At 40.3% G+C, this 24018-nt stretch overlaps 1 protein-coding gene across 1 annotated transcript in view; it reads left to right on the top strand.

Annotated features, from left to right (window-relative positions):
* The first annotated feature begins 2723 nt into the window (after window positions 1-2723).
* The window catches only part of VPS50 (VPS50 subunit of EARP/GARPII complex), a 97652-nt gene continuing 76357 nt past the window's right edge, over window positions 2724-24018 (top strand). Inside the window, exons 1-8 of the mRNA XM_064444614.1 lie at window positions 2724-3010; window positions 5256-5324; window positions 14416-14538; window positions 15139-15210; window positions 19256-19309; window positions 22757-22827; window positions 23241-23358; window positions 23452-23487. Coding sequence (XP_064300684.1) covers window positions 2978-3010; window positions 5256-5324; window positions 14416-14538; window positions 15139-15210; window positions 19256-19309; window positions 22757-22827; window positions 23241-23358; window positions 23452-23487 — 576 coding nt within the window. The 5' untranslated portion in view covers window positions 2724-2977. The remainder of the gene's footprint in view (window positions 3011-5255; window positions 5325-14415; window positions 14539-15138; window positions 15211-19255; window positions 19310-22756; window positions 22828-23240; window positions 23359-23451; window positions 23488-24018) is intronic.

Here is a 24018-nt window from a genome sequence, read left to right as displayed (position 1 = left end):
TGCTAGTGAAATCAGCAATGAGTTAACAGGCCCTATCCTGTCCCCCGCCTTATGTGATTTGAATATGTGTATACAAAGAACAAAGGGAGTGGAGCACCTGTTAGATGAGCACCCATCTTCACTGCCTCCGACTTTATCGTGACCCTTCCCCAGCAGCCACAGCAAATATGAAACAGAATGTAATAAATGGGGTGCAGAATACAAAGTACATCCAATTAATGAAAATAATGCACCCATGTACAGGTTATAGGTATTAACATCCTTTATCTAGTTTCAGAAAAAATACTGTGCTGCTAGATGGTTCTGCTTATTTCAAAGTAGTATTCAGATTTTTTTTTCAGATCTTTTCCAGTGACAGCCTCTCCCTTCCTGTTATAAAAAGCAAGAGTCTTAATTTTTTTTCTAGCACTTTTGAGCCCATAACTTTTCTGTATTTTTTTCCTTAATATAAGCATAACTTGGCGCTGATTTTGTTCCCTTTCTCTAAACATGTATGTGAAGTGCCTATCAGGCATCTTCTAACAAAGAATCCAATGGCTAGAGTGGACGGCTTACTACAGTTGTTGAGTTAGCTGCTGATTACTGTTTATTCTGCATTAACTGACATCGGTTTAATTAATATTAATATTAATGTATGATTTGGATTTTGTCCAAGGCTGTCACTCACTGTACAAATCTAATCAGCAGCAAACCAGGCAACCCTCCCACAGTTGCAAGTGCAGTAACAGTTTGCAACAGCAAATATTTGCATCGACAGGGATGGTTTATCCATAGAAAAACACACTACTTTTTCGCTATACAGCACTGAAGCAGACCATTATGGATTAACGAGTATTAGGCTAGACTGTACCCTGCCTTGTGCAGGAGGGACTGGTAGCAAGGAATTGCCTCCCCTTCACTGCAAGAGTCCTGCAAGGTCCTAAGCCCCCACCAGAAGGGCTGAATGCTCAATTTTTACTCAAGGGAGGTGAATATACCCAGATCTTTCCAGAATTCTCAGCAGCTCTGTATAATCAAATGTAAGAAACATGAGGGTTATTTCAGGTTAACAAGTAAGTAAGTACAGTGGTCCCACCAGAAATAATGTCACCGCCAGACATGAGCCAGTGGATAAAGAGGGTATTTCGTATATTCCCAAAGGCTTCCCAGGTCCGCTGTCCAGCCCCTCCTGAATGCTGCTGTTTACAACCTGCTTAATCCACAACTGTAGGCTAGATATATCAAATTGCAACCTTTTATGAAACCTGAGTTAGAAATTATCTATGTGGCTTCAACATGTAATAATATATTGGTCACAGGTTCCAATTAATTTCTAACTGAAATGAATGGGAGCTTTTGCATTGGCATAAAGTCTGTGTTGGTGTTTCAAATGCTCTACGCGGGCAAAGAAAGTTAAAAAAAAAAAAAAGAAAGAACCAATTAGCAACATTATATTTATTAAGTATGTCCCCATATTTCCAGCATTTGGATATGCTCTTGATGTCATTAATATGCCACAATTTTCTACACTGAATAACTTATATACAAATAAAGTGGATGCTAAAATCGTACATTATTTTTTTCTATAGAATTGTAGCTTGTTCTGATTGTTAAATGGCATTTACCCAAACCTCACTCATTTTTAATAAAAGCATTAAAGCAACTTTATTTGCAGCAGTAATGCTCTGAGTACTTCCAGCATTTCTGCAAATTTTAGCTATTTTATTACTAACAAGTAACTTTGTTATGTGCTAAACTTGTTAGAGGTTTTCCACAGATATAACTACGGATTATATTCCCAGTGGTAGGCAGAAGCAATGGATTCTTCCTAAATCATGCAGGGAGGGGACGACCGGTCCTGACCTTCCCTTCATCACTGTGTTGGTTCAAATGGAGAGCAGCGTGCCTGCTTTTATCTGTCAGACCCTGCAACAAGTTATCGGCCATCTGGCAGGCTAAATAACAACGGGACTAGGGAACGTGTGCTGAGCTGACCTATGCAGAGACTCCAGTGATTCCAAAAGGAAAGACCTTTTCTGCAGGTATTGCTATGCTGCAGTGGATGTGTTGGTAGCCTTATTACTGAATGTTGTCTCCAGTGAAACAAAGATTATAGAACAAATTATTTTTTTTTTTATAAATAAGATTTTAAAAGTTATCAGCTTTTTTTTTTTTAAGTTGAAATCTATACAACCAAAGTATAGAAACGTGCAAGTCTATTTTGGTGATGCAAAACTGCACCACCCGTGACCAGGCCCAACACCCTTATGCCTAACACCCGTAATAACCTGGGGCAAACAGAAAATGGCCATCACCCAAGTGTATTTTTAGCTAGTCTGTCTCTTCAGACAGAGCCCGGTTTTGTCTTCTCAGCTCAGAGTCTAAACAAGTGAACCTCGACGCCCAAATACATACTATAAACATCCCCCCAAACCCAGAGAACAAGCCTAAGAGACAAGGCAGAGCACGGGTTCGGGGTGGTACGAGTTTAGCAGCGCTTTCGAAGAGCAGGCGGCCGGCCTACGAGCTCCTTCCACTGCTCTGCACCGCTGCCAGAGCCGGACCGGGGCCCTCGTCCCGCCGGCCGGAGCCTCTCCTCCTCCACCGCCCAGTTCCGCCTCCCCGGGCGGCGGCTGCTCGCTTCTCCCCGCTCCCGGCTCCCCCCGAAGGGCAGCGGGCCCGTCCCGGGGCCCGTCCCAGCGCCCCCGGCCACCCCCACGCTCCGCCGACAAGGGCCGCCTCAGGGCTGCCGGCGCCGGCCGGGCGCGCCGCCGCGGAAGGAGCCTCTCCCCGCCCGCCGTCCACGGCCGTGCTGACGGGGGTTGTAGTCGGGAGCCGCCGCCCGAGGACTACCGGTCCCAGGGAGCAGCGGGCGGGCTCTGTCAGGTGGCGTCCAACATGGCTTCCCCGTGCCCGCCGGGGCCCCGGCCAGCGGCCGTGCGGGGCTGCTGAGCGCTGTCGGGGCGGCGGCGGCGGGCGGACCGGTACCGGTACCGTCATGCAGAAGATCAAGTCTCTGATGACCCGCCAGGTGAGCGGCTGTTCCCGGGGTCGCCGTGCCTGGCGCTGCCGGAGGGGGGGTGCCGGGGCCGGCGTCTGCGGCCGTGCCGAGCACCTCGCGGGGCTGCGGGGCGCGGGCATGGCCCTCCGCCCGGCGGGCGGGGAGAGGGAGCGCTTAGCGGGCGTTAGCTCTCCGTACGCCTGCACCCAGCTTCTTTTTTCTCTATAAATCAAGAAATAGAAGGGTGCCAGCGCGTAGCTTGTGCCATAACAGACGAATTGGGGTTAAAGATGACACGACTGGTCTGTGTCACGTATAATTTCACGTGTAATTTTGGAGGCCTGGGCCGTGGTGCTGGACCGTGGCTTTGTCTGACAGCAAAGCCTTGTGACCGAAAGGGAGGCGAGGCCGTGGAGGCGCCGGGGAAGTACCCGGGTGGGCGCATATGGAATGTGTGCTGGAGTAGCTAGCGCGTTTCTGCTAGCCCACGGCGCTTTGTACCCCTCGTCTCCAGGATTAGGTAGATCTGGTCTGCGTTTGGACCGGCATTTCTAAGGTTGCAAGCCTTTTAAAGGAGCGCATTAGAAGAGCTTTCGAGTCATTCACTAAATGAAATACCTCTAAAACAAATCCTGTTTGCCCGTGTGTCTGAATTTGACAACTTAAAAAAATCGATTGAGTCAGCCACCACATCAGATAGTCTAGATAATTATAGAAAATTATGGGAAAGTCAGAAACTGAACTTCGCCTTTTTTTCTAAACCCTGTCCTCAAAATTGTGGTGCTTATGCGGGAGACAGGGCTTAAAAATGGAGATCAGCATGGAAGCTGAATAACCAAAATAACGTTCTGCTCCCCTTCAGTATAGGGTAAATGGTCAGTTTTCACCTTGACTAAGAGGAGTTGTGGGAAGCCTGCCCAGTGTGGAAATATCATGTGAAAATGACGTGACTTATGCAATTTTCAGCCTTTGGGTAGGATTAAGTTCCATTTAGCATTTGATAAGTGAAACTTTTTAATGCTTCTGAAGATAAGCTGCTAGTACTGCAGATTTTTGAGAGGATGTGCGGAGGATTTCAAGTGAAGTATGAGAAGATGCAGCAGTTGCTTTGGCTGGTTGTTTCCTTGAATTTTTGATGCATAGAGGTGAGTCACCTTCGGTGGTGGTAACTGGAAAGGGAGGATGATTTGAAACAATGCACAAGGAAATCTGAGAATTGAAACCAAAATGAAGAGGTTTTGCATCCTAGGAAGATGAAACAATTGTAAAATGTAGTAGTTACCACAGAAGAGATGAACTTGTAAAACATTTTGTCAGTTTCAAAGGATAAGTACAAACTTTTATTATCATAAATTCGCACAGTAATTGCATGGGTCCTGTTTGAAAGGAAGCATAGGTACCCGGGGCCTGAAAGGGGCTTGGGAACAGTACTGTTAGTATCGACCACAAGAGCAGGAGGGAAGTCTGCCTGAAACTCGTGGCTCACGTGAACACCCTGAAGTCTCAAGGGAAGCTGGAGTCAGAACCGTATCTGAAACTTGAATGGTTAGATTCACCTCTGCCTAGGCAGCTGGCAGAAAGTGCGCTAAGCAGCATGTGCTGTGGTATTGCTTCATAAAATCACTAATGTGTTGGATATTCAGCAAACGCGTACTCAGCTGGTTAATTGATGCTTCCTGTACAAAGCTTCAGTCTGCTAGAGCATATTCTATTTATGTGGCTATATGTTTTAAAAAGTCATAATTATATGAAATAGCTCATGTGGATTATGCATCTTTTTCAGTTTAGTTATGCGTAAGGAAAACCAGTCCTAATAGTCTTATATGGTAAATAGACAAATATGCCATCAAGTAAAAATAATATAATTTTGCTACAGAATAGGTAGCACTTAACTTGAATTCAATTACTTGATCCCGTTAAACCATTAAGTTAGTGGAATGAAGTATGTTTTGGTTTTTTGACATGTGCCGTTTTAAATTTAAAATAAGATCTGGAAGTTGAGAGGAGGATGTAAATGAACTTTATGATGGTAATGTTAGTGAATGGTACTGAAAAGGTCCATATTGCAGCATAAAGTTGGAAATGCTCAGATGTTTGAGGAACATAATTTATACACCAATGATCTTATAGAATAGTGTTAGCCATCCAGCCTTGTGTCAGTGTAATTTATTAAAGGAGTTGTAGGTATATATTCAACACCAGGTAAGACTTGTGCTGTTTGATTGCAAGATACATAAAGTAATCAATCTTAACTGACTTTAACATTCTTTTAAAGGGTCTAAGAAGTCCTCAGGAGAGTGTTCATGACCTCAGTCCTATCGAAAGCTTTCGGATTCCTAGTAAGGTACGATACACAGTCCCTCCACTCCCACCACCTTCAGTTTAGTTTTTCATTTTATAGTTAGATGACACTCATTTCCTTTTTTTTTTTTTTTGCACCAGGTTTGCTGCTGTTCTTTTTGACACTTTTATTCCTTGCTGAAAATCTTTTAAAATATTTTCAGGAAAGGATGGAGAGCTGTGAGCTGTGAGGCAAAACAGTTCACTGACAGAATGAGCTTGCATTAAAATTTATTTCTTGGAACTTTTGAGTTGTTACTCGGTGCTGATCTTAATATTATCTATGTTTCCTGCTGGAACAAAGAAAGAAAAAAAGAAGGAAAAAGAAAAGTACCTTTTTTTTGCTTTACTTTGGGAAGTAGATGCTGTATGAGTAGCATGTATAGTTCTAGTCTTGATATTTAGTCTCTTTATGCTTTTGGTGCTGTAAGTATATTTCGTAGTTTCATGGGTTCTCTTCAGCAAATAGCATTAACTTTGTGTTCTGCTTTAAACATTACAGCTTTAGAATAATAATAGGTTTTTGGCTTTTTTGGGGTCTAACTACTGAAACGATGCCAGCTCACTCTTGTCTCAGAAATGATGATGAATAGTCTGGGTGTGTGGGAACAATTGTCACAATATTTGACAGCTCCTTATATCTGAGTTGATCTGAGTGAATGATTCACAAGACTTGCTGTGGATGTTGTTTGTTATTTTCCCCTAATTTGGGCTTTCCCTTTAACCAATGAAATATTTAAGTTACTGACTTGAATTTGGATGCCTTATTTTACAATAGGTTAAAAAAAAAGCAAAGAAAAAAAAGCCCTTGTGTTTCTTTGTCTCTGTATAAATAACATGTAATATGTTCCTTGTGCTGAGGCAGACCAGAAAATCAGTGTTATTGTATATTTAAAAAATCAAGTAACAATCTCTGAATTGGTACATAATACTCTGTTAAACAGTGGCCAATATATTGATTTCAGAGAGAGATGTATTCAGTTGCGGAGATGCTGAAAGGACCGTCTCATCTCCATGGCTTAGATTTCAAAACGGCAGATTTCTGCTACCCACTGAGCATCCAGTTTCAAACTGTCTTTTTTGCCAAGTTGACTATCCAGGTAAAACTACATGTAGGGTATCTTGGCTGGGTTTCCATTCTATAATAGTTAGATGTTATGTGACTGGTAACCCTATACCTTGTATCAATAACACTGGGTAAACAAATACCTCTCAATAATTTGTGTTTTTTTCATACATTTATGTCAAACATTTGTAATGTGAGGACATTATCTGCAACTGTTCTGCAAACAGAATCTCGTTGCAGTTATGAATTCTGTGCCTGAAAAGCCAAGATTACATCGACATAGAACTTTCTACCTGATTACTTTTTTTGAAGTTGATAAAATTAGAGTATTATTCTCTTCTGTGCCACAGAATAAAAATTTTATATTTTTCAATCTTTTAATATGTTTTTCCTTCCAAAATGTTTCAGGTGAGTAGTTGTCAAAATAACTACTAGATTCTGAGTAGCTTAAGTTAACTTTTACCTTCTCAACAGGCTGTATTGAGTCTTTTAAACTGTTGTAAATTTGCCTGGTTATCTGATTACTTGAATGATGCTCTGTATCATATCGTTTAATTTTAGGTAGTCCTGTGAGAAGCAGGAAGTTGGACTTGATGATCCTTGTAGGTTCCTTCCAACTTGAGATATTCTATGATTCTAAGAGAATGTTGAATAAAACTACTGTGTTTTGATCAGTTTAACTCCTGGCTCTGGTCCCAAGCCATTTGTCATGGTAACTTTACTTCCAGCCCTTTTCTTTTAGAGGAAGGATTTATATTGTCATGCCTCCTTAACTTTGCTGAAACCTTTATTGTAGTATTTTACTTTTCAAATGATGAGAGATCGATGAGGCAGTGTCATATGTCTCCTGTCACTTTAAGCATAAATGCAGATACCCTTTCTTAAAAAGAGGAATTTGGGGGTGGGAGGGTGGGGTGGCGGAATATGTTGTCTGTGTCTGTGGTATGAGTATCCATCAAGGAGATCACGTTTCAGTACTGCACAGAATTTGAAAGTCATTGAGCTTTTGGATATTGGTGCCTGTTTTGAACTGAAGCCATATTCAATGCCATGGCAATGTACTGATGTCACAAATCAGAACTGCATTATAATTACAGGATCAAGCAGCTTTGCTGGATAATTCAGGCTAATGCCTCTCAATAATTCTTTCAAATTAATGGGCGAGTTTGGTAAAGGGAGTTCACTTTTGAATGCAAAAGTAAAGGCTAAAGAAAAGGTGCAGATTTTTAAAGGCAATGAGGAAAAGCGAAATACTGTTGCAGGTGGCTATTTGAAAGCATACGTTATTCTCCACTGCTGCATTTTATTAACTATTTTTGTTTATATCTTGGGTAACAAAAGTCTCAAGCTGACCAACCAAATACTGTTTTGATGAGAGAATGGTTATGTTGCTGCACTTTCATCATCACACTTCCACTGTCAAAGTGGTGTCTCCAGATTGATTAGGGCAAGTGTTACTGAAATTTTCAAAAGCTGGGCTGAAGCTATAGAGAGGTATAGAGAATGAAAGGCTGCAGAGCCAGCATGAATCACTGGAAAGGGCACAAGCCACTGATGGATAATGTTAACTCTAAGGACAAAACATGTTTTTGAAGTGGGGGACTGTCACACTGGAAGTCCAATGGGAAATATGGAGCACAGGAAGAAGAATGTGTTGACATTGATTCCCTGAGGAGGGAAGCAGCAAAATTCATTTGGGTCTTGATATCTGAAAGTTGTTGGTTTGCTGACTGGTGGCTTGTTGGCAAGCATGCTAAAGTGATGACTGTGCTCCTCAACTTTTTGGTTTTTATTTTTAAATGATGAAATGATTTTGTACCTGAATATTTTACTGAATACCTCCAAGTGTATGAACTCACATTAACCAGTACTCCAATAAGTTCTGCAAATATGTTGAAAAATTTCAATTTATCATCATGTGAAGGCCAATCACCAGCAAACTTGCTTTGCTTTCTGTTGTGATACAGACTCATGCTGCCAACTCGGTCGCACAGAGAAGTAAGCGCATAAAAGTTTAAGTCTGTGATGCAGTCTGTAGATAAGGCAAATCTGAACTGCAAGGCTGGATTTCTGGAAGAGAAAATTGTCTGAAGAGGGATTTCATATCTTTTTTGATACGAAAATTTTTGACACTTTAACTCATCTGTGTCCCCTGATCGCCCTGGGGAACTGTAATTCTTATTGAACCATTCTGTTATTGTTAGCTTTGTTGTTTCCCAAGCTGATAACAGTTTTGTTTAGTAGATTCTGTCACAACAGGGCGAGGTAGGTATTTTGTACACTTGAATGCAAGTGTGTGGGTTTAATAATGAGTTGGCTTTGGATTAGGTTATGTTTATCTCGATGATAATCAGCTCATACGCAATATACAAATATTAGTTGACTTTGTGGCTTATGGTAGTAAACGGCACTGAAAGTTTACTTTCAATGCTTTTCCTATAGATATAGAAGCGTGGCTTTCTCAGTTTGTGTGGGTTTCTGTTTCTCCAACAGCAGCTGAGTGCTTTTCAGAGGTGCATGAAGGGGTGGTGTGGCCGATATCTGTTCTATGGATCAGGTTTTGTTGTCCTCTCCATCAGGAGAATTGTTTTCACAGTGCAATGTTTGTTTTGGTAGAGTGAGAGCTTTTTAATATCTACTCTGTATACATACTGAAGGAGAGATCAGAAGGTTCGGGGCATTTCATCTGAAAGATAAGGGATACCACAAACTTCCCTGTGGGACTGCCTTCCTTAGCTGTGGATTACCTGGGGGGAAAAAAAGGGAAAAAAAAGCTTTGAGGTGAGTTTGTAGATATAGTTATACACACATTATGGACATACATAAACATATCTTTTTATATAGGCAAAAGATAGTGTGCATATATATAAAAATACTTTTATACATTATTTATTTCATGATGGTAGGATGTTGCAATGTACCTGCTGATTGAATCTGTTGAGCAGGGCCCTCACCCTGGTATTTGGGATTAACTTTTAACATAGGTGTTATCCAAGTTCAGAATGGAGGGATATAAATTGACATTGTGTTCATTGGTGTGGTTTTGGCTCATGACAAAGAGAGGCAGGCTGTGCCCAAATGAGTGCAATGCAGACTTGGCCCCTGGCCCTCTCTGTGTGGAGGTGCATAGACTATTGCTGGCCTTCAGCTTCTAATTAGAAACTTTTTAGATTTTTTTCTTTTCTCTGAGTAGTATCAGTTAACGTTTTTCAATGTCTTCACTTCCCAAGTCTTTCAGTTGATAGCGACTGGAATGCAGAAGGTGTTTGCTTCATTCAGCAGAGCAGTATTGGTTTTGGTGTTACAGGCAGTGTAGAATACAAGGAGCGTGGGAGTGTGATGTACTGGGAAATAACTGGGTAAGTCATCTAAAACTTGCTGAACTGCATTTAAGGTGAGTCTGCAGTGAAATGACTAATGACTCTTCCAAAATATATTTCAAGGAATTGCCACAGGCTCCTAGACCTGTAAATTTCTACTTCCGTAGAACAGGAAGACAAGGTGGTATGAGAAGTGTGTGGATGCAAACACTGCGTTTTATTTAGCAATGGCTTCTTCAAGTATGCAAAGCTGACAGACAGATAGGGTTGTTGGTTGGTTTTTTTTTAAATTTCTTTATCCTTTCTCTCCCCAGAAGCTGTCTTTCACTGATCTATTTAGGGGGCATTATGGTAGAGAGACCTGCTGCTTAGGGTTGCAGTAATCATAACCTGAAAGGAAGTATGTTTGACAGGACAAATTGCCTTTCCATGAAATTATGATCCAAAGTACTGGCAAAAAAAAAAAAGGTACATTTGGCACCACAAATGATGCAAGTTTTATGTAGGAGGTGAAGTCTCTCGCTGAACAAAACTGGAAAAATGAGTAGCCCATGAAACAGCATCTTAGATGGCTGGGTTGGCCATTATTGCTTGGAGAGTTCCTGCTGCTGAATGTGTGTATTAGCCTGGGCAGGTGGACTGAAATGAGTACTGTGGGGTCCACCTTGCCAATGTGCTGCTCTTCCTGATCTCCTGTGTATCTAATTGATTCAGTTTAGCAATGGTGAAGTTCTCTGCATGACTGTCATATATGATTCCCTCTGTCCAAATTTTTTATAGTTTTTTATTATTCAGAATAGCCCTTGGAATTGCTGAATTTACATAAAATTTATGTAAAATTTACAGACAAATGTGTTTTAATGTTGACTTTTATTTAAAGGCAGATATTTAAGCAGCAATAGTTAGAAGAGTTTTGGGGTGGAAAAGTGCCTTGAGGGTTTAAATAGAACTCCTCTCTCTACCTCTGCAAAGTGTGTGAATACTAGCTCCACAGTGCTAAATCTGGCCTTCCCTGAGGCCCCTTAAGCTATAGGCTTCATATGTATATTAGTAACATTTTTTTGTATCTCTAACTGAAGGGATGAGGAAGATTGAATATCAGCAAATAAAATTTAGCCAAGGACATGTGCTTCCTTGTGGTGAGTAATAGATTGGCCTTGAGCATGTTAGTTATTTGAAACTAGTGGAGCATGATGCACTGCAAGCTGCAGTTCATCATGGCACAGTCTGGTGGCAGACAGTGTAATTTATATGAGAGGTTTAGTTTATTCTGGAGAGTTATTGTCACTAGACTGCTTTTCTAGAAAGAATGAACAGGACAAAGAAAACACAGTCCATTTAATAAACATTTTCCTAGGTAGTGTTTTGGTGAAAAACACTGAGATGAACGTCTAAAGGGTGGGTGTCACGAGGATGGGGCCAGACCATTTTCAGTGGTCCCCAATGACAGGATAAGGGGCGATGGGCACAAGTTGGAACACAGGAAGTTCCACCTCAATATGAGGAAAAACTTCTTCACTGTGAGGGTGACAGAGCAGTGGAAAAGGCTGCCCAGGGAGGTTGTGGAGTCTCCCTCTCTGGAAATCTGCAAAACCCGCCTGGACACAGTCCTGTGCCCCCTGCTCTGGGTGTGCCTGCTCAAGCAGGGGCTTTGGACGAGATGATCTCCAGAGGTCCCTTCCAACCCCTGTCATTCTGTGATTCTGTGATGAACAATCTTTCTCAGACAGGCTAAAATGGTTTCTTAGTAATTTTCCTAGCCACATCAAGATCAGCTTTACTTTTGTGTTGAAAATTGTGGTCCTCTACAAAGACCACAGAAAGGTCATTCATTAGATCTCATTGAAATGCTAATATTAAAAACAACCTTCCCAAATTATTATCATGTGGCTCTAAATCCAGAATATTTCTCTCCAATGGCTTTCTTAATATATCTTCAGGGGATGTCGGTCACCATTGACCTATGGCATTGACATATCATTTCACCAATATGACAAGACATCAATAGTCTAGAAATTCAAATGATCCTAAAGGTTTCCTCTTAGGATTACCTTTTCTTCTTTTTCCTTTTAACAAATGACCGTGCAGGAACTTGTAGCCACATACCAGATGATAAATTAGATGATTCCATTTGCAGTGGTTTGGTGGACAAATTAAGCTGACACTGTTGCCTGTCTTGGATAATTTTTAATCTTAATTTCAGATAGCTGAAACTCAAGGTACTATAAGATGTTAAGCTGATTTATAGAGGGATGTTACAGCATAAAGCTGCCATTTATTAGGGAGTGTAGAGGGAAATATTTTTTTGTTTGTTTTAAAGGACAGGAATACATACCATTAGATAATAGACTCATTGCTATATATATGAAATTATTGCAAGAGCAGTATGCCGCTGTATCTGAATGTGTGTGTCCTCTGCCAATCCATGCACTCTCATGTGATGGAAACTTCAAAACCATGGAGTAAAAAATTGAAACAGACTCTAAAGGGACTATTTTTCAAGAATCTTTTCATTCTCATCCCACGTAACCTGCCCTCGTCTGCTCTGTTTCTCATGCTCTTAGTAAAGCTGAAACGTGAGGTGGAAATGCATTGCTGCTGGGTGAATTGTGTGGCCAGAGCTGAAGGGACAGGCCTGCCTGTGTGGAGTCCTGGCTGTCTCTTCAGTGCCAGTGGGGTGCCACAGGCTCTTTCCCTGCAAACCTGTCCTGCTGGTACCGTCTGCTGTCAAGGCCACGTCACTAAACCAGCCTTTGCCTTTGAGCAAGGTGATCACGTGGCATTGTGGACTGGTGTTCGCTAAGAGCGGGACTGTGCTCAAAACCTGTTCTTAAGAGTTTGTCTAAATAGCATAATCTTGCTTTGTTATTTATTGTTGTCATATTTTTATTTATGTGTAGTATTTCCTTACTTCCCACATGTCTATCGGTGCACTCCCTTCGTCCCTGCTTTCCCATGCACGGCCTGGTGTGGGTGCATGACCCGAGGTGCGAGGCAGGTCTCCCCGCCTCGCCGCAGGTCAGCCGGCCGCCGCCGGGAAGCGCTGGTGGCGGCGGCTGGGTCGGGCGGTTTCAGTCTGTGGAGGTCTGAGCCCCTCAGGGCCGCACGGGAGAGCAAGAAAGTGGCTCTCGGATGGCTTGTCTCCGGGGTACCCTCCGCGCCGTCTCGGCTCGAAGCTGCCTTACAGCTGCGGCTTCGTCCGCGCTCCAGCGGGTGGCGGCCCAGCACCGCGCCGCGGCTTGGGCCGGGCCTGAGGCCGGGGGCGGCGGCTTGGGCCGGGCCTGAGGCCGGGGGCAGAGCGGCCTGCGGCGGGGCGGTGTCCCGGCCGCCCTCTCCTTCGGCCTCGGTTGTGCCTGCTCATGTCGCCGAGGGGTTCCTGCCCCTTCTACCAGAGCCGTTGCCGCTCCCCCTCCCTTTTTCTTTTTTCGTTTTCCTGCCAGAGGTATTTTAGAGGAGCAGCGGCTCCTTCTCATGCTTTTCCAAACAGTTCACTTGTTACCCCTTGGCTGTCTCCAATTGTGTATTTAAAAGTGTCGCTTTGCCTCATAACATATACACGTTGACCTTATTTCAATTGATGTTCAAAATAAGTGAGTTAATGGTTACTGAGTCAATTAATCTAAAATCTGATGCCTCTAGCCAGCGAGATAAGCCCTTGAGCTCTCGGTGATGAAAATCCTGGCACCTTATCGCACTGTAACATTGTACTGTAGCGCACTGTAGCGTTGTTGGGAGGCTTGAGATCTTTACAGGACACTTCAGTCCCCTGGTTCGCTTCACCAGGCTTAAATTCCAGTATCGGGCAACTTGATCTGTTTTATCTTGATTTTTGGTGAAGGAGTATCCTGACACTTCTCCCTTCTGAGTGTCTGATAATGATTTTAATTTCTTCAGTGGGAACAGTCTCCAGGAGAGGGCTATTAGTAGTTGAAATGTTCACTATAGGAGGGGAAGAGAAGGTTCAGGCTCAGTCCTTTCTTGTGACCAGTGGAAGCAGCTGGGTTGTTGAGAAGACTTTCCATGGAAATAGTGACAGCAAGGAAGGGGATGCTTACCACTTGAATATTAGTTTTCATAAAGCTGACAGTGCATCTCTGCTTAGACCACGTACTCGTTGGAGAAAAATATGAAATCTGTTAATTTTGTGCAAAGAAGGCAGATTTGTTCTGGTTTTGCCTGTAAAAAATTCAAGTGTTTAATGGCGTGACTTTCCTAAAGTGAATTCTGAGGGCTGAATTGAAAAGTTATATGTTTGTAGTGACATGACACTGTCTACTTTGTTTACAAAGACAGTTCTTCTGGTTTTAAAAAACTCAGGTTTGATTTGTTAACCTTTTTGTGGCCTTTTTTTTTTGCTTCTGGACAAATACCCTGCCAATATATTTTTATTTTATTATGAGAATTTCTAAACTTCAGTAGGAAAAAAACTGGAGTCAACATGCATTTGTGCCACAAATATATTGATGAAGAAACATTAAAGTGATCTGCAACATTGAAGTCTGCACATTATTCTTTGAAAAGTTTTAAGTATCTTGCTGTTGGTAATGGTAAGAACAAGCTGCAGCATACGGATCTTTCTGTTCTTTGCCATTGCTTCTTGTTTACAACTAGTGTTGTAAATGGCTTTTGAAAAATATTTGTTTTGGTAAAATATTGTTCTTGTTAGGATGTGGTATTACATCATGGAAATCCTTTTTTATTTTGTGAAGGAGGAGCTCAGAGAACTACGTGAAGAACCAACTGATCCTCAAGCTCAGCAAGAAATAATTAACAGCATTGAAGAAGTTTATTTTTCCAATGATTCCTTTGATATTGTGAAGTACGAGTTAGAGGTAAGTTGTTTTCCTAAAAGACAGTATATAAAAGAAATGAGGGTCAAAAGTATGCTTGTTTCAATGAGCTATTTTTTGTTTTGTTTCTTATATCTTACATTAATGCAAAAGTGTACTCTCCTGCCTCCTCTTGCGTTTGTGAGGTGCTTCTAGCATATAGTATTGGTATGGAGTCTCTTTTTTTAATGTGGTGGAATTAATAACAGTTGCGCTAACAGGCATTTCATAATTTAAACTATTGTGAAAAAGTAAAAATAATTGGAGGGAAGAAAAAATCCGTTCTATATTTGGGTATTTTTTTAGCAAACTGAGACATAATAGTTTTCAATGATTAAGGGGGTTGCAAGTAGACATATATGGCTTAAAATAAGGTGACTTTGAGGTAATTATGGTATTATACGATGTAATTATAATACATTGTTTATCCTAACACTGATTTATTTCAGTACCATCATTTGAAATAATGGATTAATTCTGCAAATTAGATTGCAGAAACAATAAGAATGTTTTTTTTAATGGAATTGATTGGTTAGTTAATATTACACGTGTATTTAACATCTTTTAATGTCTCACTGAATTTAATTTGTTGTTTACATGCAGAGGCTTCCTCCAGTACTTAGTCTTCAAGAATTGGAAGAGTACAGAGACAAATTAAAACAACAGCAAGCTGCTGTAAGTAAAGTTGTTTCCTCTGTACCTTCAGGCAATTTGTTTTATTGTCTGTAAGTATAGCCAGAAGTGCAACTGAAAAAGTTTTGATTTCTTAAACAGATTAGATATTAAGCATTTTTTCTTTTAATGTTACATAGTGTGCTTTTATAGTGGAAAATCATATCAGTAAATCATGTAATCACATGAAATCATGGAAGTAAATCTTGGTGATAAGTGTTGTAACAAGGAGCAGATGTGCTAACTAATCCTTTAGAAGCTGATTTTCCGAATGTTCAGCTTTTCATGTGTATTGCAAGAAAACTAATGTTCAGCATAGCGCTGAATATTGTGGTAGTATCTCTTTTTTTTAAGGATTTCTGGCAAGGTAAACCAAAATGTTTTGAAAACTCTTTCCTTGGAGTCGCTATTTTCTCTTATTTTTCATTTGCCAATTTGTTAATTGTCCAGAAGGGTTTCTAGTGAATAGTGGTACAGAGTTATTACATGATAAAACAAATTAAATGTAACAATTAGTAATAATTATAATTTAATGGGGGGAAATCGGAGTTGCACCTTCTGAAAAGTACTTGTTACATTTCAGGCTTTTAAAATTGCTGATTCATTGCTCTTTTAAAGATAAATAATATGGTAGAGGGAACGAATGTATTAACTGTGGCATTTGGAGAGTATCTGCAAGTAAAGTAACAGTAATAATCTTAATTTATGTCTTTAAATGAATGAAATGTACAGAAGTAGAATATTGGATCATTAACAATACGTCTTCTGCCTCAGACTGCTTTTCCCAGAACAGACCTATGAAATTCTGTAAAGTATTAGTGAGAAGTTGAGCAAATGAATATGCCATGTCTCTCACTAAGGGGTATAAAGAAAGAAGTTCAAAGTGTGTGTTGGTTTTTAGTTTTGTGGTTGTTTAGTGGTGGTGGTTTGTTTTTTGTTTGCTTGGGTGTTTTTGTTTTTTTTTTTTTTTTTGTTTAGTTGGTGTTTTTTTTTCCCCCACAGTTTAAGGGGGTATGTGGTGGTGACCTAGTTTTGCAAGGAAATACATGCAGGGCTGAGAGACAACTTCAGTGAGAGATGCTGGATAATCCTAACACCTGTTATCAATGTCTTGGCCATTCTGCCTGCATGGTGGGAACCAGCTGCAGCTAGGGGAGTTAGTTTCAGTGCACGGCTGCTGCTGAAACATGTGAACTGGAAGGTGCATGGAGCTAATGAATAATAGGGCTGAGAACTGAGCACAAGGCTTCCAGGGAAAACGGCCTGGATATGTCTTTCTTTTAGAAAACGAACAAACAAAAACTCTCAAGCTGGAACTTCTGACAAGAAATGTGTTGAATTCCTCCCCCACCATCCCCACAGTCAGGATTAGGGCTTTCTTGTATCTTCTGTAATCTAGTCTAAATGTGATTCTGCTGTAGAAAGGAATTGTTGCTTGGGTTTGTTTTCCTCCTTGGGCATGTTCCAAGCTGCTAAAATTTCTTGTATGTTGTATATCATGTCCTTGTGTCATATTTCCAGGTGGAGTGTGAGACCATTGCATGTTTTCTTCTCCTGTCTCAATTATTGTCCATTTGTTTTATGATACATCATGTAGATCACTGTCTTAAAAGACATTAGTGTCCTTCACAGAAGACAGTACCGTGGAATGTTGTACATTGTTAGTTCAGTCCTAAAAGTATCTTAAAGTTTATGGTGAATAGATTATTAGGTAGAGAACTCGCAACATCTGTTGACAGATCACACAATACCTCTACTTTTGAAAAAGCCTAAATACTGCCTTTTTCATTTCAGTACCTGTATCTATAGCTGCCGTAGGATTTCACATTAGTGATTTAGAGATAATTCCAACTTCTAAATTTCTCTAACACAAATCACTGAAATGAGTGTGAATTATAGGTAGCAGAGCTCTGATATTTCACTTCTGACTGTTACCATCTGCTTTTGCACAGCTGATTTTGGTCCTGCCTTTGTTTTCGAGGTCACTATAGACTGTATTTTCCGTAGTTTCTCTATTACAGTTTTCCATTCCATTGGATGGATTCCAGCTCACTCAAGACTTCTTTAGTATGTGTGTTGTGACAGCTTTAATTTGACTAATCATCTTGGTACAGGAAAAATGAATTAGGAGGCTTTTTGGCTTCATTTTAATTAGTAGACTGTTACCTTCATCTGTATCTTTTTTTTCTTCAGGAGATGAAATATATTTTCCTCATGTGAATAGGAAAGAGAAAATTGTTTGGTCCCCTCAAAGAATGTTCTTGTTTGTATGCATTGATAACTCCAGCCACGTTCGTTGCTAGCAATTGCAATTCTGGATTCCAAAAGTTAAGAACTAAAAAATGAATCAACACAATTGTACAGAAGATGCCAAAACGGGTGGGACAATTTGGAAATTAATAACCTCGGATAGTATTGCTCATCTAAAAGAAAGAGAACAGCTTGGAAGCTCAGAAGCGTAGTGTCACTGTGTTCAGGGAAAGAGAAAAAAAAAAAGATATCACTGTGGCAGATGCTTGACAGTGTTGAGATTGTTGTTAGTCAAGGGTAACTGAGAACTTGCAAAACAAATAGCAGAGTGAAAACTGAAAATGAAACCCATCTTTTATTCATGTGTACTGCTTGATGAATCCCTTCAACAGTGAAGAATCAAACTGTTAGATCTGTAGTAGGGGAATGCATAACTAGCAGGTATATCCCTGTCCTAAATTTTTTTACAGGCACAAGGCTAGTGGAAAGAACAAGTTGGAAAAGGGAGGTGAAAATTTCTCAGGATTTAGCCTGTGCAGAGAACAAAACTTCTTTAGAGCCCCAAGGTCATGTAGGCTTGTGGAGCTTTTGGCCTGATAACATCCTTTCCTGCCTCCGCCCTGCTCTGGAGTGGTTCTTTTGCTGTCCTGCAGAAGAAAGCTTTATTTAAGAGGGTTTAAAATTCTTTGATGATTCTGGCTGTTTGTTAATGTGGAAGGAGGAAAGCTAGATAGCTTTCCTAGAAAGCTAAATAGCTAGACATATGTCCCTTGTCCAGGTTGCCAGCCGATGATATCGGAGTACTTTGAACACCATTTGTGTGCAGGTGCTCTTCCAGAGTATGGGAACAGACCTGCTGGAGCCACGGTATGTTTGTTGCAGGAACGCTGACTGAAGATCCCAACTTTGTGCTATGTTTGACTACGCAGTCAAAGAATGATGAGGAGATTTTTATATATTTCCCAGTAGTGCATTGTGGGCTGGCTGACAGTGGTAGCCAGTTTTGTTTTAGCTTTATTTTTGGGAGTATTGTTCCCGAAGAAGAATATAGAGCAATACAGGCAATTTCTTTGTCATGTTTGAAACTGTTTCTTCTTTTAAATATTTGTAGTTCCTGCTGAAAAACAAAACAGAACACTATTCTGAAGCTTGTGTTTTTATGACTGTTAGTGTTGGAAATTTTTTTTTTTTGGGCAGAAGAGACTGATCAAGGTAGCAGTGCCCATTTTTAAATTCAGTAAATTTTAAATTCAGCAGTTCTTACTAGCATTCCACTTACTGTTAGTTCAGAGCAATGGAGGAAAATTTTAAAATATGCATGTTCTGTGTGCTAAAGAAAGGGTACAGTGTGCATATTCATTTTGACACAGATTTTATTTAATACATCTTCATTCTGAAAGGTAGGTATCCTTGTGGCTTTCTTAGATCTCCATGGTAGATGGTTAACTTAAATTTGTACTCTAGCAGTACCACAAGCAGAATGTAAGCAGTTGGGGTGTCCCATATTATTTCTTTTTTTCTATTCTAGTGTGTTCCTTAACAAGCAAAGAGGTAAGGGATTAATTTAAAAATGCCCAGTAATTCCTAGATGGAACTGTAAACATTTTTCTTGTCTTGCTCTTAAGGAAAGCTGATTATAATTTTTAGGATTTTTTACCTTGGTGTGGCATACATATTAATAAATTTGAAAACTACAGAACTAAATGATCCAGAATCACAAACTTGTAGAACTTCAGTAGAGGGATGGCCTATTTAATTGAGATTGCCATGTATCACATGTAACATTCTTTTTTTTAAGGTATCTAAGAAAGTTGCAGACTTGATTCTTGAAAAACAGCCTGCATATGTTCAGGTAAGACAACTTACAGTCACTTTTTAAGAGTAAACGACTCAATTTTGTGCTGTTCTAATGCTGCTCTTGTTTAATTGGGGATTAAATATAGTAATTTGTTAGTAGAGATGCTAAGGGCGTACTGAGCCCTTAGGATAATAAAGGCTTTGGCATATGACCATTTTAAGAATGCTTTCTGAAAACATGAATTCACAGGCTTGACTAATACCTTTAATGGACTTGAACAGGAGCTTCTTCAGTGCCTGTGTTTAGGAATGGTTTCAGATCTTTTTTCCATAAGAGAAAACAGCAATGACCTTTCTGAAGAGCGCTTATCCAGAAACCTGCCACTAGCTCAGGCAGCTGTGAGAAGAAAGCATCTAAGAGGTTGAGCTGGAATAGAGCCTCAACATATCAAAGATCTCTGAGAGCAAAACAAAACAAAACCGCTTTAGCCACTTGCAGTAGAATATTGGCATGGCTTCTCTCCTTGCTTCCAAAACATAATTGGAATAGCTGTCATAATGATTCTATAAAGAGAAGATGGTTTCTTTCTAGCATTTATTTTTAGTAATGCCCCAATACATTTGGTCAGCTCTGCCTGATTTTATGTGATCTTTCCAGGAAATGACAGCAGGAATTCTGCAAAGTGAAAACTTGGGATTGTTATCAAAGTAGCTTGAGAATTATCCTGTGGTGGATAATTCTGTGTGTGTACAGCACCTTGCGCAAGTGTTGTCATATCAGTGATTACGGCAATTCTCATTTTGGTCAGGAAGCTGGGGAGAGTGTGGGAGGGAGTGGTGGCTGCATTTGATGGTAGAAGTGTTCTTTTTTTCTTTCTTCTTTTTTTCTTCTTTCCTTTCTTCTCTCCGCTCCTTCCTCATGACCTTCTTCGTGTTCCGTTCCTCCCTTCCTTGTCTCCTGCTTCTCAGCTGATGCACTGCTGCAGCAGGCTAGTGCTTGTACCTCCTGGGTGTTAACCCATGGTAGTTGTCATGGAGCTGGAGTTATTTTCTGCTCTCATCCAGAGGGCACAACTTCCTCTTCTGCTCACTTGCACTCATGGCCCACACATGGAGCCTTAGTGACCTTCTGAGTGTCCCGTCTGTGCTGTGGCATTTTGCTGGGTGGAAGGAGGAGTGCTGCTGTTTAAAGAAAAATGGGGCAGGGGGGTGTGAGCATTGCTTGCATCATCTCCTGCAATAGCTTGTGGTAGAAAAAAGCTGTAATGGCAATATTATTTCAGTTTTAGTTAAAGAAGTCAGGTGGGAGGCTTTTGCAGAAGGTGGCTGGGTAAGTGCTACAGTGGTCGAGTCTTTAAGATAGTGTGAAGAGGGGCAGAAAGGGTAATTGTATGGTATCAAATCATTCTAGTATAGTTTTGCTGTTGTGCATGTTCAGAACTGATATTGTTGAGCGAGTGCTGCTTTTTCTGAACCCAGCAGCTTCACTTTTAAAACCCCCTCTCAATGCATAATATCACTTTGGAGAATGTGATTCTTGCATTTTGCTGTGCAATGTTAATATTCTTATCCCAGCAACATCTTAGTGAGGTGCATGTGCTGTATACCAAGGAGTTCTTTCAGATGTTCCAAAGGGACAGTTAAAAATGCATTGTGCCAGTAAGAATCTTTAAAAACGTATCTCAAATGTGCATTTGCCTGATTAAGTCAGTAATATTTCAGTGTTAGTTATGAGCACAGGCTTGCACAGAGTTATTCTTGTCAGTAGACTTCTCAGACATTTCTGGTGGGCATCATAGGACTCACTTTCCCACTGACTCATGAAGTGAACCTGCTGCTGTGCTGTGGGTACTTCAGAATGGCAGCTCCAGTTACAGTAACTGGTCATTAGAAGAAGTAGAAATGGAGTTTACGCTGTCTCCTGGACACATTGTTTCCACTGTGCAAAGGAAAGTGTGGGGAAGTCATGATTTGTACCCCACTCCTAGTATGAAGTACTGGACTAGCAGGCACTGCTACGCGCTGAGAGAGGCATGGCACAGGCACAAGGGAAGGGGTTTATAGTTTTCCCTTCTCAGAAGGAAAGGCATGCCTTAGGAACTACTGATGCATGGAAGGTTGTCACTGAGAAGAGAAAAAAATGTATCCAGTCCTAAATGCTGGACAGAAGACTCCCTCTCTGGGACCATTAGGCTGCACTTTCTCCCTGTGGCCCTCCATCCAGTCATGTCCAAAGGAGAGATTTTACAGAATCTTTTCAAGAGGCAAGACTGGAATTGAGTTGCTCCTTATTGTATGTGTTTCCTCATGAAAAAGGGAACAATGGACTTTTGAACAGCTCTGACATTTGCAAAGTATGTTTTTATTGAGAAGTAGGTACTGAGAGAAGTAATCTTTGAATTTGGTTTCTTAAGATATTATGCACAGCAGCAACTAGGCTGTCATTTTTCCAAAAGCAATGTTGGTAACGTAAAGGAGGAACTGTTCTTGGTGAAAGATGCAGCTCAGTGATTGGTCAGATTTACTTGTGTCTTTGGAGGCTGACCAGGAGCTGATCTTAAACTGAACTAAATTTTAAACTTGTTTTTCCTAGTCATATCTTTAAAATTAGATTAGTTTTCAAAGTGAGTCTCCTTTCTCCCCACGGAAAGCATTTGATAGGTTTTGAAATGATGAGCATTATTTAAAACAAAAGGTTTTTTTTTTTTTCTTTAGCATGGGGAGAGCGTTCACTTTTCTGCAGTGCTGTTCCGATCAAAATAAAGCCTAATAGGGATATTAAAAATTTTATATTTTTAAAGGAGTTGAGATAATGCTAGGCACTTCACAAAGTCAAAATCAAGCTAGATTCAGGTCACCTGTGCTGAAGAGTTTTCAGCTGAAATTCAACAGGGTACAATTAGCATTCATTATGAACTGGCATCTATTAAATTGGTAGAACGCAAGTGCTTCTAAACAAGAAAACGCTGTGTGAAACATGGGGTTTGGTTTGGTTGAGGGTTTTTTGTGGTTTTTTTTTTTAATTTGTTTGGGTTTTTTTTTTGTTGTTGTTTTGCTGCTCTCTGGCATATTTAATGCAAATTAAACCGTTTTTTGACTTCCCTGAAGCTTTAATCATTCTGCTGTGGTGCATTAATGGTGTACAGAATCTTAGGCTAAATGTATGGTATATAAATGTGGAGGGTCCCACTGCAATGAAAATGGATTTCAAGTATCTTTCTTCAAGAGGGAATTGTATTTTGAAAGATAGTTTTAAAAGATATTAATGTTACATTCTAGTGCATAGTATATATATGTCGTGGTTTAGTCGGCGAGTCAGCCCCACACAGTCACTCGCTCACTCCCCCACCAGCACAATATAAAATGATGAAACAAATGATATATAAAGTAAGTCTACAAAGTTGTCATAACATCTTATGAGAAACCTACTAATCACTGGTCTTTGCAGGTGTGTAGCACAACTTTAACTTGTTTATTTATTTAATGTGTTGTCTCTGTGTAGGAACTTGAACGTGTTACATCATTGCAGACCGGCCTTCAGTTAGCAGCTGTTATTTGCACAAATGGAAGAAGGTATCTTGCTTAAGTAATGGTGAAGATTGAAAGGGGGAAAAAGTACTTAAGAAGATATCTGTAAACCCAGGAAGTTTGCTTGATGATGATATTTCCTATTTATGTGCTGAATGGAATTAGCAATAGTAGTTAAAGATACTGAAACAAATACCAGCTGCTTTCTCTCAGCAGCTCTCGCTTTTTCAATTGGACATTCTCTTTAAAATAGGAACCTTTTGAGATACACCACTGATCCACAGACAAGTTCTGTGGAAGGGAAAGCATACCTTCTTAGTAGTCTGTTGGTATCATCTCAGTTTCAGGGTTTCCCAAACAATGCTGACAATCTTATTTTTTAGCGTGTGTTTTGATGGACTTGTTAGAACTTATTCCTAATAAATTCTAGAAGATTATGTTCATTTTAACTTTTGCAGACACCTGAATATAGCAAAGGAAGGCTTCACACAAACTAGTTTGGGGCTTCTTGCAAATCAGAGGAAACGACAGTTGCTTATTGGACTGCTAAAGTCTCTGAGAACAATAAAAACACTGGTAGGCACAGTTGTTTTTGTTCAATGGCAAAATATTCTTCTTAATTTCTTTGTAGTTATCACTGTTTTTTTAATTTATTTTTTTATTTTTTAGCAAAGAACTGATGTGCGTTTGAGTGAGATGTTGGAGGTAAGTCCCTGCCAGACTATTATATTTTGAAGCTATTATAAGTCTAATTTTGTCAGACACCTTAATTTTGTCTCTTCTTTCCTTCCTCTTGCAAACAGGCTATGGGTGTGTGCAGGTGGTGAAATAAAAAATATTCTTTTTTTGAATGTTGTGAGAAATACTTCATATCAAATTAGATAGCCCCTCTGCCGGCTGGGGGGAGTATATTCTTTCAAAGACTCAGTCCTGCTTTTAGATCTGGGCACAGAGGCTTGAGTTAGTTCAGTAAGAGTGCTATGGAGTCTTCATTCCCCTCCCTGCCCTCAATTTACACTTCTTCTCTGGCCTTAGCTTGATATTTGGAAGAAAAAATTAACGTGAGATTAGCTGAGAGTTGATATGCTGGGTCTAAATAAAGTACTTCTACTGGTATATTACTGTACAGATTTATATATGGGCTCCCTATTTAGTACTTTATTTGTAAGTGTAGTAGCTTCTCTCCGTATTCGTTGGATTGGCTTTTAAATAGTCAGTTGTAGAAAACAATGCAGC

This window comes from Phalacrocorax carbo, chromosome 2 (assembly GCF_963921805.1).
Source record: "Phalacrocorax carbo chromosome 2, bPhaCar2.1, whole genome shotgun sequence".
NCBI lineage: Eukaryota > Metazoa > Chordata > Aves > Suliformes > Phalacrocoracidae > Phalacrocorax > Phalacrocorax carbo.
This window is presented reverse-complemented; position numbering and strand designations above follow the sequence as displayed.